Source organism: Opisthocomus hoazin, chromosome 21, assembly GCF_030867145.1.
Source record: "Opisthocomus hoazin isolate bOpiHoa1 chromosome 21, bOpiHoa1.hap1, whole genome shotgun sequence".
NCBI classification, from domain to species: Eukaryota; Metazoa; Chordata; class Aves; order Opisthocomiformes; family Opisthocomidae; genus Opisthocomus; species Opisthocomus hoazin.
The window spans coordinates 8,006,966-8,021,215 of NC_134434.1; the positions used below are offsets into that span (position 1 = coordinate 8,006,966).

General features: G+C 64.0%; 1 protein-coding gene across 1 annotated transcript in view; it reads right to left on the reverse strand.

Moving 5' to 3' along the window:
• BAIAP2 (BAR/IMD domain containing adaptor protein 2) overlaps positions 1 to 14,250 on the reverse strand; it is a 50,014-nt gene that overhangs the window by 1,529 nt on the left and 34,235 nt on the right. Inside the window, 7 exon segments of the mRNA XM_075441340.1 lie at positions 3,760 to 3,794; positions 5,561 to 5,723; positions 6,617 to 6,685; positions 6,795 to 6,996; positions 7,436 to 7,637; positions 8,719 to 8,946; positions 11,468 to 11,620. Coding sequence (XP_075297455.1) covers positions 3,760 to 3,794; positions 5,561 to 5,723; positions 6,617 to 6,685; positions 6,795 to 6,996; positions 7,436 to 7,637; positions 8,719 to 8,946; positions 11,468 to 11,620 — 1,052 coding nt within the window.

The following is a 14,250-nucleotide window of genomic DNA, read 5'->3' on the forward strand; positions in this document are numbered from 1 at the left end:
TGCTGGCGGTGCACGGTCACGCCGGGCTGCCCGAGCCCATCGGGTCCAAACTGCACTGGAATCAGCGGCCACAGGAGCCGCAGAGCAGCCCTGCAGCCACCCACCCCGCCTGACCCCAGCCCCCCTGGGAGCTGCACAACCCCTCTCCCTTCTGCCACGGCGGCAATGGCCATGCGCCCATGGCAGCGAGCCCCGCAAGCCCCCGGCACTGCCATGGCCCAGATGCCAGGTCCCATGGCAGGTCACCCCGCGGCATGCAGCACTGCTGTCCCCACAAGACAAACACAACCGTGGGGTACAGCCACGTGGTTCCTGGCTACCACCGCCTGCATCCGCGCGGCTCTGGGCATCCCGCGGGGCAGAAGGAAAGGGCTTGGTCCCCCAGAAGGGCACACGCTGCCTCCCCTGGTCCCCCTCCCCTGGCAGCCCTCACCCCTCCACCCTGCGCTTTTGCTCTCCTCAAAAGAAGCCGCTTTTTCTTAGAAATAGGGTAATTAATTCCCACCTAATTAATGCAGAGTCTTAGCTCACTTTTCCCTCAGGATGCCAAATAGATTCTCAGGACTGGAGGGGGAGGAGAGGCTGCTTTGATGAGGCACCAGGGGTTATTACTGAGCTGCTTTTGTCCTGGTGGAGAAGAGCCGCTGGGATGGGAGCCCGCAGCTCTGGCAGCCGCGGGAAATCAGCTCACGGATCAAAGAGAAACGGGGAAGGGGCTCTGCTGGGCCCTGCAAGGCCAGCGAGGGGGGGTCTCAGCTCCTGGGGAAACTCCTCCATCCCTGCCCTGTGGCCACGGCCAGGTCGGGACGAGGAGGCTCCCAAGACGCATCCCAGGGCGGTCCACAAGCAAAGAAGCTGCTCAAAAACTTGGTATTAGTGCAGATCAGCTCTTTGTCCCCGCGGGCGAGAGCTGGGACGGCGACGCAGCGTCAAGGCGCTGGTGGGACAGTGGGCGCTGGAGACCTACAACCGAAGCGGCTGGTTACGGGGAGCAGGGCAAGCGGCGGGAGCAGGAGCAGCATCCCAGGGGCTGCCCGGCGCGGCGGCGTGCGAGGAGCCGTGCGGACGCAGTGCGGTTCGACCAGGAGCTCCCACCACCGGGACGGGGACAAGCGGTGAGCGAGGGAGGGAGACGCTCGGCCAGGTGCGGGGGCGAAGCGGAGCAGCGGCAGTGTCCCCGCACACCCCATGGCCGTCCCCCACTGCCCAGCGCCAGCGCACCCAGGGCTCGGCCCCCCAAGACCGTCAACTTACTACCTACGGGCAGGGGCACCTCAAAACCTGGCCACTTCAACATCAGGGCTGCAAGGGAAAGAGAAGGCAGGTTGGAGGAGACTGGACGCGCTCCGGGCCCTTGATGGAACAGAAGGTGGTGGTTAAGGAGAGGAACCGGGCTGCGAGCCCGCCGGCCGCCCCGCACGCAGCCCCGCCGCACACAGCCCCGTCCGCACCGCTGGGCAGAGGAAGCAGGAGGGAGGAGAAGAAGAAGAAAAAGGGAGGAAAAGTCGTGTTGATGGAGCCTGCGGTGCTGCCCGGCGGGTCCCTGCGAGGAGGGGAAGGAAGGACACGGCCAGCCCGGCCGCCGCGAGCCACCTGCGGAGAGGAGAGGCCGGGCATGGCAGGGGCTACGGAAGGGAGCGGGGTGGCTTCCTTCCCCCCGTCCCGGCCACCGCCGCTTTCCCACCGCCGCCGAGCTGGGAAAGCGCAGCCTGGGCATGCAGCAAGCGACAGCGGGCACGCAGCCGGAGAAGGCACTCGGCCCTGGAACAGCTTTGGCTGCTGCCACCCAGCAAAGCTGTTCCAAGCTGGCAGGGGCCGAGCGCAGGCAGCAGCACCCAGGGTCTCCCATGGGCGCCCAACGCCGAGGGGACAGAGATGGGTGAGGGAGGGGGGGGGATGCATGGCATGGCGATGGTAACGCAGGTGGTGACAGGCAGCACGCAGGCACCGCGGCCGAAAAAGACACCAAGGCCCAGCTCAATGCAATAAATAAAACTTTTATTCAAACATAACTCAGTACAGGGCACATTTCTCTCTGGCTTTTAAAAAAGGTTTTTCAGCGCTTTACAATCTCCACAGAGGCTTCGCTAGGCTGGGGTGGTTGTTTTTTTTCACCCCCCTCTACATTCAGTCACTCTGCACGAAATATCCTGGGTTAAAAATCTCTAGCAAAATTCGGACATCGACGCAGGAGGGTCTGGGTACGATACGCCGTAGGCAAGTGTAGAAAACGAAACCTCGTCCGGGTGTGTGCCGGTATTGCCGGCGGTGTCCCAGTAAACGGGCAGTGTCAGAGGTCTTAAAAATCACACCAAAAAAGACAGCGCGTACAGCTCTGCGGTGGAAACGGGCACTGAAGGGCTACGGCCGGGGGAGCAGGACCCCGGGCGCCGACCCAGCGCGGGGTGGGAGGCCCCGGGTGCTGCCGAGCCCCCGGCGCTGAGGCTGCCGGCTCAAGCCCAGTTTCAGGGTGCGAGCGCGGGCTGGGACGGCTCCACGCCAGCCCCCAGCGCTAACGTGAGGTAACAATACCTTGCTACAAAAAATATATATATATATCTATAAAACAACCAGGAGTAACCCTTCCCGGGGGGGCTGCCAGCTGCGCCCCGCGGCCGGTGGGACCCCCGCCAGAAGCAGCCCTTTCCCCGGAGCAGGAGCTCTGCGCCATCCGCCTCTCCCAAGGCCAGCGCGGCGGGCGCGCAGCTGGCGGCGGATGGGGCCGTGGGACGGCATCGCGGGCATCCCGGATGCTCGGTAACAGTACGGACACCAGAGGCCATGCATATTTGTTCCGGTTGGGGAGGTTGGGTCCAGCTCGCGCGAGGCGGCCGGCGTGCAGCCCCCGAGCGGGCGAGCGCATCGCGAACATTCACACAGGAGGACAAAACCGGGGCCCAAGGACGCGGAAACTGCGCCCGGGCTGCTGCACAGCCAGCACGGAGCCGTCCGCAGCGTCTGCTCTGAACAGGCAGCAGAAGCAAGGGCACCGCGCACACCAGGGAGGGGGGAGAAGCACCATGGTTTCCGTGAAGATCACAAGAGTTTAAAAATCCAAAAGAAGTCGAGGAAGAGAAACGAAGGGGAAAGAAAAAAGAAGGGGGGGAAAGAAGCAGAAGCTCTTCCAAGCAGCAAGGGGCCGCCGCTAGCCAAGCTGTCCTCACACCGTGGATACCAAGCTGCCGCTGCCGCTGCGGAAACAAAGCAGAGGAGGCTGCCAGCGTGGCCGGGAGCACGGGCACCAGCAGCAGCACCACGGCACGCGGCGGGCGGCAAGCTCGAGCCCTGCCCGTCACCGTGCCGCTCGCTGCCAGGGCTGGGGGCTCAGGTTTATCCCCCCGAGCAAGACAGGTGGCTCCAGGGCAGGGGATGGGGATGGAGGAGCTGCCGGGTGAGAGAAGGTGCCGAGGGAAGACCCCGAGAGTGTGTGCTCCCCGTGGCCTCACTGTCCGGGCACAGCCCCAGAGAGGAGGCTGGGGAGACACAAGCCTCTCCGGAGGGGCACAAGCCCCCGTGGGGTGCAAGACTGGGGACGCAGGGGCTGGCCCTGGGACCTGCTCTCCCCGGGAGATGCTGGGGTCCCTCTGCGCTCACAGACAAGACCCTCACCGCGTCCTCCACTGCATGGCCCCATCCCGGCCACTGCCTGCCCTGGGGAGCCACGCGGGGACCCCCTTGGGGACACGGCCCCACAGCTTCACCCAGAGCCAACAGCAACGGTTCGCTTTCAGGTAACGCGGCAGGAAGGTGAAGTCTTACCTGCTGACAGACCTCGTCCCGTAGTCATCGAGACCCTGCAGAGAGGAGGGTAAGAAGCATGGTGAGGGGTGGGGGAGGTGGACTGTGCTCATTCAGGTGCCACCAGAGGGTCACGCGAGGACACCAAAGTGCATCGGGACCCAGCGACACCAGGGCCAAGAGCCAATGCATTTGGAGAGGAAAGGGAGATATGGAGATGATTTCAATGGGGTTCAGACAGCAGAGAGTAAAGTTGCACCACTCTCTCCGGAGCAGACTTTATTCTGGCAAGACAAGGGGAAGCAACAGACGTGAGAGCCCGGTCTGCTCTGCCCAGCCCCGCCGCGGCACAGAGCTCCAGCCGCTTGCGAGACACGAGACGCTCCGAGAGGGATCGAACAAGCAGGAGAGACATTTCCGTGAGATGTTCTGTGGAAAGGGGCGTTTGTCTGTATCGATGCCCACCAGAAACCCACAGGGTTTTGGACTGTTTTCTCCTTCAGCCGGTGCTGAGCAGCCTTTGCGACGGGGAAGGACTGCGCTGCTCCGAGGAGCAGACAGGGACCCGGGTCGAAGGACGTCCCTCGAGGACGTTGACCTCGGGCAAGGACCTGCCCTAGGACATGGCCAGGGAGCAGCTCTGCTCTCCATGACCAACGCAGAACCACTCCAGGAAGGAGTGGGAGTCGCTGGTCTGAGCTGGCCACGCACCAGGGATCAGAGACCAGCATTCCCACCTTCCTGGGAATGCTCTCGGTCACGAAACCCCAAATCCAGCAGCGAACCCTGCTGGGAAAACCCACCAGATGGCAACAAGTGGGGCTGTGCTGCTGTCCCATCCCCTGCGGAGAGGGCCAGACCCCAAGTCAGAGCTGCCGCCTCTCCGGAGCACCCTGCATGGCTGCCTTGCCCCCTTCCCACCCGCCAGCACCTGCTCATCTCACCATGCTCTTTCTCACCGGGAAGCCCCACCAAGCCAGCAGCTCCTGAGGTAAGCTCATCTCACCCACACGTGCATCCTCCCCAACCGATCTAAGAAGCCCCAAGCTCATTCTGGGCCAAAGCCGGAGCAGGAAGCCCTGGCCAGGGTCTGCCCCAGTGTCTCCCCGGGACCATCACCAGCTTGAATCAGCACATGTCGGAGAAAACGCTTCCAGCTGCCTGCGGACAGCTCGTTTCTGGTGGGAGGCTTCCACGGAGTTGGCAAGTGTTGTCCTTTGGGGGTTTACAGTGCCATTTTGTGCCACTCGCTCCCTGTGCCTTGCCCGTTCCACCCAGGCGAGCCAAACCGGCCCGTCCTCCTTGCCCGCTGCTCTCCCCCCCCACCGCATCCCAGCCCCGTCTCCCCCGCAGAGACGCTCGGCAGGAGATGGGGCCCCGGACAAGGCACACGGGTCGCCAGGCAAAAAACGGCCAACAGCCCGCAAATCCCAAGGGAAACCTTGCGTGCGCTCGGACTTACGGCAGTCGACCTAGCGTAAGGTTTGTAGTGAGCGGAGGGGGGCTGGCAGAGGCCACTGGCATAGTCTTTAATTGCACAACCATAGGGCATTAGGTAGTCCTACAAACAACGAACACAGGTTGGAGAGCAGCCCTCCGGCACCTGCACGCGCCTGCGCCGCGGCCGAGACCACGCTCCGATGCATTTCACCCTCCGCGTTAAAGCCACGGGTGGGATGGAGGTGGCACGGCCACCCAGGCCACCGCGCGCCGGGCTCCAGCAAGGACCAACGCCTGGGGCTCTGCTCCAGCATCGCCCGCTTATGAAAAATCTTCCCCCCCACCCCGATGTGGGAGCAGCGCCTGGCGCCCGCGGGCTCACCTGGGAGAAGGCGGGCACGGCCACGCTGTACGGCCTCTGCTTGAAGGCGCTGATGCCTTGCGGCGGGAAGGCTTGGGAGGCCATGCCGTAGTCGGGCGGCGGGAGGGCGATGTCATCTTTGTCGAGCAGATTGCCGGTGCTGCTGCTCTTCCCTTGCTGCAGGCTGGATGGGGGGACCCAAGGCAGAGGCATCAGCACCAGCCCACCCTGCACCGAGACCCCCAGGCTGCCTGCCCACGCGTGGTGGGGACCCCATGGCCAAAGCCACCCCCCCGAGCCAGCTACCACCCGCCTGTGCCGGGAGTTCTTCCTAACAACACAGAATCCCAGCATGGTAGGGGTTGGCAGGGACCTCTGTGGGTCACCCAGCCCAACCCCCTGCCCAAGCAGGGTCACCCACACCAGGCTGCACAGCACCGCGTCCAGGCGGGGCTGGAATATCTCCAGAGAAGGAGACTCCACAGCCTCCCTGGGCAGCCTGGGCCAGGGCTCCGTCACCCTCAGAGGGAAGAAGTTCTTCCTCAGGTTCAGCTGGAGCTTCCTCGGCTTCAGTTTGTGCCCGTTGCCCCTTGTCCTGTCTCTGGGCACCACTGGAAAGAGTCTGGCCCCATCCTCCTGACCCCCACCCTGCAGATATTTAGAGGCATTTCTCAGGTCCCCTCTCAGCCTTCTCTTCTCCAGGCTGAACAAGCCCAGCTCCCTCAGCCCCTCCTCGTAGGAGAGATGCTCCAGTCCCCTCCTTATCCTCGCAGCCCTGCGCTGGACTCTTTCCAGTAGCTCCTCATTTTTCTTGAACTGGGGAGTCCAGCACTGGACACAGCACTGCAGATGGGGCCTCACCAGGGCAAAGCAGAGGGGAAGGAGAACCTCCCTCGCCCTGCTGCCCACACTCCTCTTGATGCCCCCCAGGATCCCACCGGCCTTCTTGGCACCCAGGGCATGCTGCTGGCTCATGGTCACCTTGTTGTCCCACCCCCAGCGCGGGAGCTGGATCGGGAAGAGGTGCAGGGGCTTCACCCTGCAGACCCGGGGCAGGGGGGTGGGTGATGCTCCTACCTGGCGTGGACCCGCTCACTGCCATCGCTGTCGAGGACCCGCGTGTAGGAGAATGGAAACCAGCCCCTCCTGGAAGGCAAAGGCAGGAGATGAAGCCAGACCCACCTTTCTTCGCAGAGGACCCAGCAGAGGCTGCACGTGGGGTGCAGCAGTTTGTGGGGACGGCCACGGCACTCACATTTTTGTCTTCTCACTCTCTCCGTAATGCCAGCCGTCCCTGGCCTCTGGCACCAGCAGCGTGATCAGGTCACCTTCCTTGAAGCTCAGGAGGGTGCTGTTATCTCCGGCAGCGTGAGAGAAAATGGCCTGCACCCTCGTCCTGCCGTTCCTCTCGAGCCCTGCGGCCATGGAGCTGGAGCGCGGCAGCGTCTTGTTTTCGGCTGGTGGGAGACAGAGACCAAGGAGTGCCCCACGTCCTTCACCCGTGGCCAAACCCAGGCGCAGGTCCCCAACCTCGCTCACGTTACCCCAGGTGCCAATAAAACCTCCGGTTTGACTCGCACCTTCCCCACTCAGGAGCCAGGATCTGGCCACCGCTCTCGGCATCGCCCACCGGCCACGGCAAAAGGTGCAGCCACCCTGCGCGAGACCCCTCAAGATCCTCCTCCCGGCAACGCCGTCTGCTGGTGGAAACCCATGGCAGACCCCAGCTCCACTGGTTTCCCACCCCTCAGGCCAGAGGCAGGAGCGGCACTTGCTGCCAAAGGGATGCTGCCAGTCCCTGTCCCCCCCCAGCACCCCCAAAGACCTCGCTCACTGTGGCTGTGACCAGCCCCACAGCACCCCAGGGACCCCCCGGAGCAGAGGACGGAGCCTCACCTGATGCGTAGCTGTTTTTTGGTGGCACGTTTTTGCGAACTGGGAGCGTATTGGAGTAAGAGTCGCTCAGCTGCTTCTGAGGCTGGGGAGGAGATAAAGATTTGGGCTGTGCTGGCTTCATCTCAGACCAGTGGTTGTACCCGTCACTATCTGGGCCTGAGGCTCCGTTCATCACCGGCATGGCCTCCTGTGCCGACATGCGCTACGGAGAGAGGAGAGGGGTGGGGGGGAAGACGGGGAACGTCTTGGTTAGGGCATCCCACCACAGCGGAACGCAGCGCCAGGGAAGGGGGTCACAGCAGAGCAGAGGTTCAGCCCGGTGGGTTTAGCTCCCCACACAAGGCAAAAAGCTCGGGGGGAGCACTGGGGTCACCTCTACAGTATTCACAGAATCCCAGCATGGCAGGGGTTGGCAGGGCCCTCTGTGGGTCACCCAGCCCAACCCCCTGCCCAAGCAGGGTCACCCACAGCAGGCTGCACAGCACCATGTCCAGGCGGGCCTGGAATATCTCCAGAGAAGGAGACTCCACAGCCTCCCTGGGCAGCCTGGGCCAGGGCTCCGTCACCCTCAGAGGGAAGAAGTTCTTCCTCAGGTTCAGCTGGAGCTTCCTCGGCTTCAGTTTGTGCCCATTGCCCCTTGTCCTGTCGCTGGGCACCACTGGAAAGAGTCTGGCCCCGTCCTCCTGACCCCCACCCTGCAGATATTTAGAGGCATTTCTCAGGTCCCCTCGCAGCTTTCTCTTCTCCAGGCTGAACAAGCCCAGCTCCCTCAGCCTCTCCTCATAGGGGAGATGCTCCAGGCCCCTCCTCATCTTTGTAGCCCTAATTCCACTGCTCCAAGCTGCCTCGCACCTGACAAATCCCTACTGAGCTCTGCTGCTCAGCTCCAGCCCCCACAGCAGGGGGGAGCCCCTTTTCTGCAGGGTCTTTCACCCCATGGGTCACTCCAAGCGCTTTCCCGTGGTTACTGGGGTACCTTGGTTCAGCCCCACAGCTCTGGGACCAGCCTGACCGGGCGAGTCCAGCTCTCGGGTTCCCCAGAACCCTCCTGGGAGCCCCTGCCCCTCCGGAGCTCGGCAACCCAGGGGGGAGAGGACAGGACAGGCTGCCCATCCCCACACCAGGCTCCTTCCCACAGCCCAGGGCACGGAGCTGCCCGTCCCTGCGCATCGCGACGGCCCATCAAAAGGCAACTTGCTGAGGACAGCGGTGACACCGGCCTGGGCTCGTCCCGCCAGCTCTGCTCGGAAGGGCAGGACAACTTCCACCACGGAGATACTTACTCCTACGAAAGGTGCCAGCTCCGGGGGAACAGGGAGAGGTTTGGCACCAGGGATGGGGTCAGAGATGATGAGGTTGGATTTGGACGTAGACAGAGCGCTGGGAATAATGGTGCCATTGCTGCTGGCAGCCATCTGCTGCATCAGCTGTATGGCGCGGTCCGGGATCTTGTTGGGATCCGAGCAGGACTGCTGCCACAGCGGCAGCTTCTGCGTCAGCATCTCCTTCCCCTGCAGCAGAGAGAAACGAGGCGTCAGGGCACGGGGACGCGGGAACCCCCCCAGCTCCGCAGCCCTCCCCGGGCAGCACCGCGCGGATCCGGAGCCAGCACAATCCTGGGCACGGGCTTGATCAGCTCCTCTGGGAGATAAAACCCAGAGACTCGCCGCTCCCAGGCTCCGGCGGCAGCTGAGCAGGAAGGTGTTGTGAGAAGCGGGAAGGAGAAGGTAACGCATCTCCTCAGCTTCCTGTGATCCCCCCTGCGTGGGGCAGCTCCCGGAGCCGCGTGGCCGTAGGCAGCTGGGCAGGCGCTGGGCTCCTCGGGGAAATAAAACCGGAGCAGCGGCTCAGCAGGGGCCAGCCCGCGCTCCGTGCCGCCAGCCAGCTCCCCGGGGACCAGCGGCGTGCTCAGGGCTGCTCAGCCCCGACGGCCTCCGGCCCCACCACCCTGCAGCTGCACCCCGCTGCTCCCTGCCGTGGGCAGCACCCGGCAGCATCCACCGCTGTGCTCCAAGACAAAGCCGGCGGGGAAATAAAAAAAATGGAGCTAAACGTGCCCTTCTCCAGCTCACACAGCCGTGCCGAGTGAGCGAGCGTCCCACTGGGCGACTCTCCGAGGGAAATGTCCTGGGCCATGCCGAGGGCTTGCACGCAAACCCCCACAGAATCACAGGATCCCAGCATGGCGGGGGTTGGAAGGGACCTCTGGGGACACCCAGCCCAACCCCCTGCCCAAGCAGGGTCACCCACAGCAGGCTGCACAGCACCGCGTCCAGGCGGGGCTGGAATATCTCCAGAGAAGGAGACTCCACAGCCTCCCTGGGCAGCCTGGGCCAGGGCTCCGTCACCCTCAGAGGGAAGAAGTTCTTCCTCATCTTCAGCTGGAACTTCCTGGGCTTCAGTTTGTGCCTGTTGCCCCTTGTCCTGTCGCTGGGCACCACTGGAAAGAGTCTGGCCCCATCCTCCTGACCCCCACCCTGCAGATATTTAGAGGCATTTCTCAGGTCCCCTCTCAGCCTTCTCTTCTCCAGGCTGAAGAAGCCCAGCTCCCTCAGCCTCTCCTCGTAGGAGAGATGCTCCAGTCCCCTCCTCATCCTCATCACCCTAGACCCCCAGCCACCTGCCTGAACACCTTGCCATGAAGCGCTGCCAACACCTCTGCACAGCTTCGCAGTCGGCGTCACCGGGAGACAGCTTGGTCCCTACATATCAAAAACCCCTTTAAAGCCAATTTCGAAGCCCCAGAATGTTTCCACAGTCGGCCACCGGCTCCAGCCACGGCACAGCCTTGACACCCGGACCACCGCCGCAGCCAGCATCCTCGGGAGCTGCCAGACGGCGTTTTTAACCGCCAAGGCCCGCGCCGGCTGCCGGGCTGGGTGCCCACATCACACCTACGCCCACCCTGCTCTGGACCAGCCACCTGCAGAGTCCCTCTCGCAAAGCCGCCCGCCACGTGCTGTGGCTGCTGCAAAGCCACTCGCACTGCTGCGAGCAGCTTTCAGGTTCGCTGTGCTGCAGCCGCGCCGCGGGTGCCGGCACCCTTATGCCTGCTGACCCCCCCATCCCCAGGGGGGATTTTTTTCCCCTCCTGCACTACCGGAGGGGTTCACGTATGCCGAGCATCGCTCCAGCCCGCAGCGCGAGGACAGTGTTGACTAATCCCAACTCCTGCTCCCCAGTGCCAAGCGCGGCGGTGACAGATGGGTGCCGTGAGCGATGGGGGGGTGGTGGGGGGGAACAACCAGAACGGGAGCACCAGGCTGTGGGAGCAGCGCCGGCGTTCCCAGCCCTCATCCGGATGGATTCTGCTGGGGACCAGCGCAGGGGCCCACCGCTCCCCAGGGCTGGCGGGCAGCAGCTCAGCCCCCGGCCGGGGAGAGGTGGGCTCCCTGGGAACAGGCAGCGGGTGTTCGGAGCAGCAGTTTAACCCTGGTTTAACCCCTGCCTCTGCTCAGGCCAGGGGTGCCAGCAGGTCAGGGTGAGCCCTATCCCCAACACCCTCTGACTGCGAGCATGAATGCTGCTGCGCTGCGTTTCCTTCTGCTTTGGCCGATCGTGAACTGACTCAGAAGGAACCTGAGCAGCCTCCACCGGGGCAGAGCCCTGAGAGCTTGGGGATCACGATGTGCAGAGGGGAACTGCGCCCCATCCACTGACCACAAGCTCTCCCGCACAGGTGACGCCGCACCGCAGAGGGGCCGGCACCGCCTGGGTGAGCCGGACGGCGGGACACGCTGCGGGTTCTGCCATCGGCACCGCTGCTGGCACGTGAGCAAACCACAGCCGGTCCCGTCTACCTCGAACAGCCAGAAGCTGCTTCGATAGGCAGAGCAGCACCCACGAGAGACGGGCACCTCGTCCACCGGTCACCCACCCGTATGTTCCCCCTGGCTCTGTCCCCCAAGCCGCAGCAGCTGCACCAGCCTGCTCTGTGGGCAACTGCTCGGGACAGGAGCATCCCCCCGGCGAGTGGGCAGCTGGGACCCCCAGCCCAGTGGCAGACCGGCAGCTCTGGTGCGGCCGACTCACCTTGGCGTGGTAGGTGATCGCGCTCTTGGCGACCGCGCACTGTTTCTCCACCAGGAAGCAGAATCGTCTCCTCTCTTCCGTGAGAGCCGTCTTGTAGCCATCGGAGATGTAGTTCTCCAGCTCGCCTTGCTTGTTGCTGATGGCTTCGATGTACTGGGAGGGGGAGAGGAGCAGAGAGGTGGCTGTCTCCACCACATCGCTCCCCGTGCGCAGGGCAGGGGACGGTGCAGCGTCCTCCGGAGCAGGTCAGCGGGGTGGCTGCGGCCGGGGGGCTGGGCAGGGCCCCCCCGGCTCAGGACAGGCACACGTGTGCCTGCGTGGCCCCTTCAACCTGCCCTTACTCATCGGAGCCCCCCCACGCAGCGGCGCTGACTCAGCGCGTGGGCTGGGAGCCGCGCGGGCGGCGGGACGAGCTGTGCCGCGTGCAGCCGCCCGCTCACCAAACGGGCGCCTGAGCCACACCGAGGCACTCGCACCAGTGGCGGGGGCTGCCCTGGTGGCCCCGGGCTGGCAGCAGCCTCCGCAGCCCCCCACTCGCCCCTGCCAGGCACCGCAGAGACCAACGCGAAACCCAGCCCGGGCTGAGCACCTCCGGCACCTCCTCCGCCACCTCATCACCGCTTGCTGCCCATCACTGCCGTGCTGCCAAGGGCTGGGGGCTGCAGCGGGGACAGCACGTGGACCCCCCTGCCACACGCACAACCATCAGCAACGCTCGAGCCACCGGCAGCGCTCCCTTTTGCATCTGCCAGCCAGCTGCATGGTGCAGGGGACGCAGGGACGGTCCCAGCAAGGGGGCTGGGGGGACGGCCACTCCTCGACGCTGCACCCGGGGCCGCGCAGATGCCATGGCCGCTGCCAGCGCCGGGCAGAGACACTGCAGCTGCGGGAGGCTCCTCTGCTGGCACCCGCTCCTGCTCTACCCACGGGACTTCGGCCAGCGCGGGGCTTTGCCAGCGCCGTACGCTGGGGCTGCTCAGCCTGGAGCAGAGCAGGCTCCAGGGAGAGCTTGGAGCAGCTGCCAGCGCCTGAAGGGGACAGAAGAAAGATGGGGACAGGCTTTTCAAGCAGGGTCTGTTGCAATAAGACAAGGGGGAATGGTTCTAAACTGGAAGAGGGAAGGATTTAGACTGGATTTAAGGAAGAAATTTCTTACACTGAGGGTGGTGAAACCCTGGCCCAGGTTGCCCAGAGAGGGGAGAGATGCCCCATCCCTGGGAACATTCTATTCCAAGGGCTCTGAGCAACCGGATCCAGTTGGAGAGGGCCCTGCTCACTGCCAGGAGTTGGGTGGCCTTCAGCGGTCCCTTCCCACCCAAACCCATCTGCCATACGGGCACGGCAGCGGCACATGGGGCTGGGCTGGGGTGACCCGGCCGCGCAGGCTGACCCGTGGGATGCTAACGCAGCACTGGGGAGGGCTTCACAGCAACGCCTGTCCCCCAGTCCCCGACCTGGCCACCTCCTCCTCCCTCAATCCCCTGGGGATGCCCCCAGCTCCTCTGCAAGGAGCTGTCACCCTTGACGTGGCACCGGGAGGACAGCCCGCAAGCCTCCATGAGGAACATGTCTCGTCCAGCGCAGCCCTGCCCCACAGCAGCTCCTTGCCACGGGCTCTTCCCTGGAAAGCCACGGCCAACCCTGCAGCCCAGGCACCACTGAACCCAGAGCAGCAAGTCTGAGCTTCCCGAGAAGGGAATTCAACTGGAAATTCAGGGCCCGAAGCAGCTTTACTTCTTGTCGTGTTTAACAGTTATTTTTAGCACGCTACAATATTTGTTAGCAGACACACAAAATGGAACAAACCTCAACAAAGCAGCAAGATGAAGCGACATCCCAGACTTCAAAGGGGGCTGATTGCAGAGCTGGGGCTCCCACCCTGCTCAGAGCATCCCCCCTCGAGAGCAAACCCTGCGCAGAGCTCGTGCTGCACCCGGCAGGTTCTGGGTCTCCCTACGGGCACCAACACAAAGCAGGTCAGCGAGAGATGGGTAAAAACCCAGCCAGCAGCCAACCGCCCTGCTTCAAGGAGAATTTTTTTCCCCCAAAATGAAAAAATCCAGCGCAAATGCCTGTGGCTGGGAACGGAAATAAATGAAGGTAACCGTGCTGACGCCGTTGGGTGCGGAAGCAGAAATACTGGAGGCACCTGCATCACCCCCAAGCAAAGCTGTGGGGAGAGCCGAGCCGGACGGGGCTGGCAGGGAGGTAGGGAAGGGCACTGGGAAAGCTGGCTGGCAGCCGGGCTGTGCCGGCAGCAGGCACAGCGGCAGCAGGCAGAGGCGGCACCAGCCCCGGGCACATGCTGCGGGCATGGTGGGCAGGAGCAGGCAGCCGTGGGAGAACGTGCCCGGGGAAAGCATTGCTCCCTGGAGCAGGCTCGGGACAGGGCAGCGTGCCACCTCCTCCCGGGTGTTGTTATCCCCAGGGATGGCAGCGGGACGGAGCCCCGAGGTGTCAGCCTGGCAGCAGTGATGGGGAGCAGGGAGGGAAGGATGCCCCAGCGCCAGCCCGGAGAGCCCCCGGCTCCGGCACCTGGAGCCCTCCATCGCAGCCCTGCTCCGCCCGGGATGGCTCGAGCCCCACTGCAGCTCCCAAAAAAGTCTCCTTCCCTCCGGAGGGAAGCGGTGGGACGATGCTTGCCCCTGCAGAGCCCCATTTCTGGAAGGAAAGCGCAACCTGACGGCACCTGAAATAGCAGGAGCGCAGGAGCAAGCGCGGACCCCGACACCCTGAACTTATCCTGCTTCATTTACTAAGTGGGCCACCAAGAATGAGAGGGC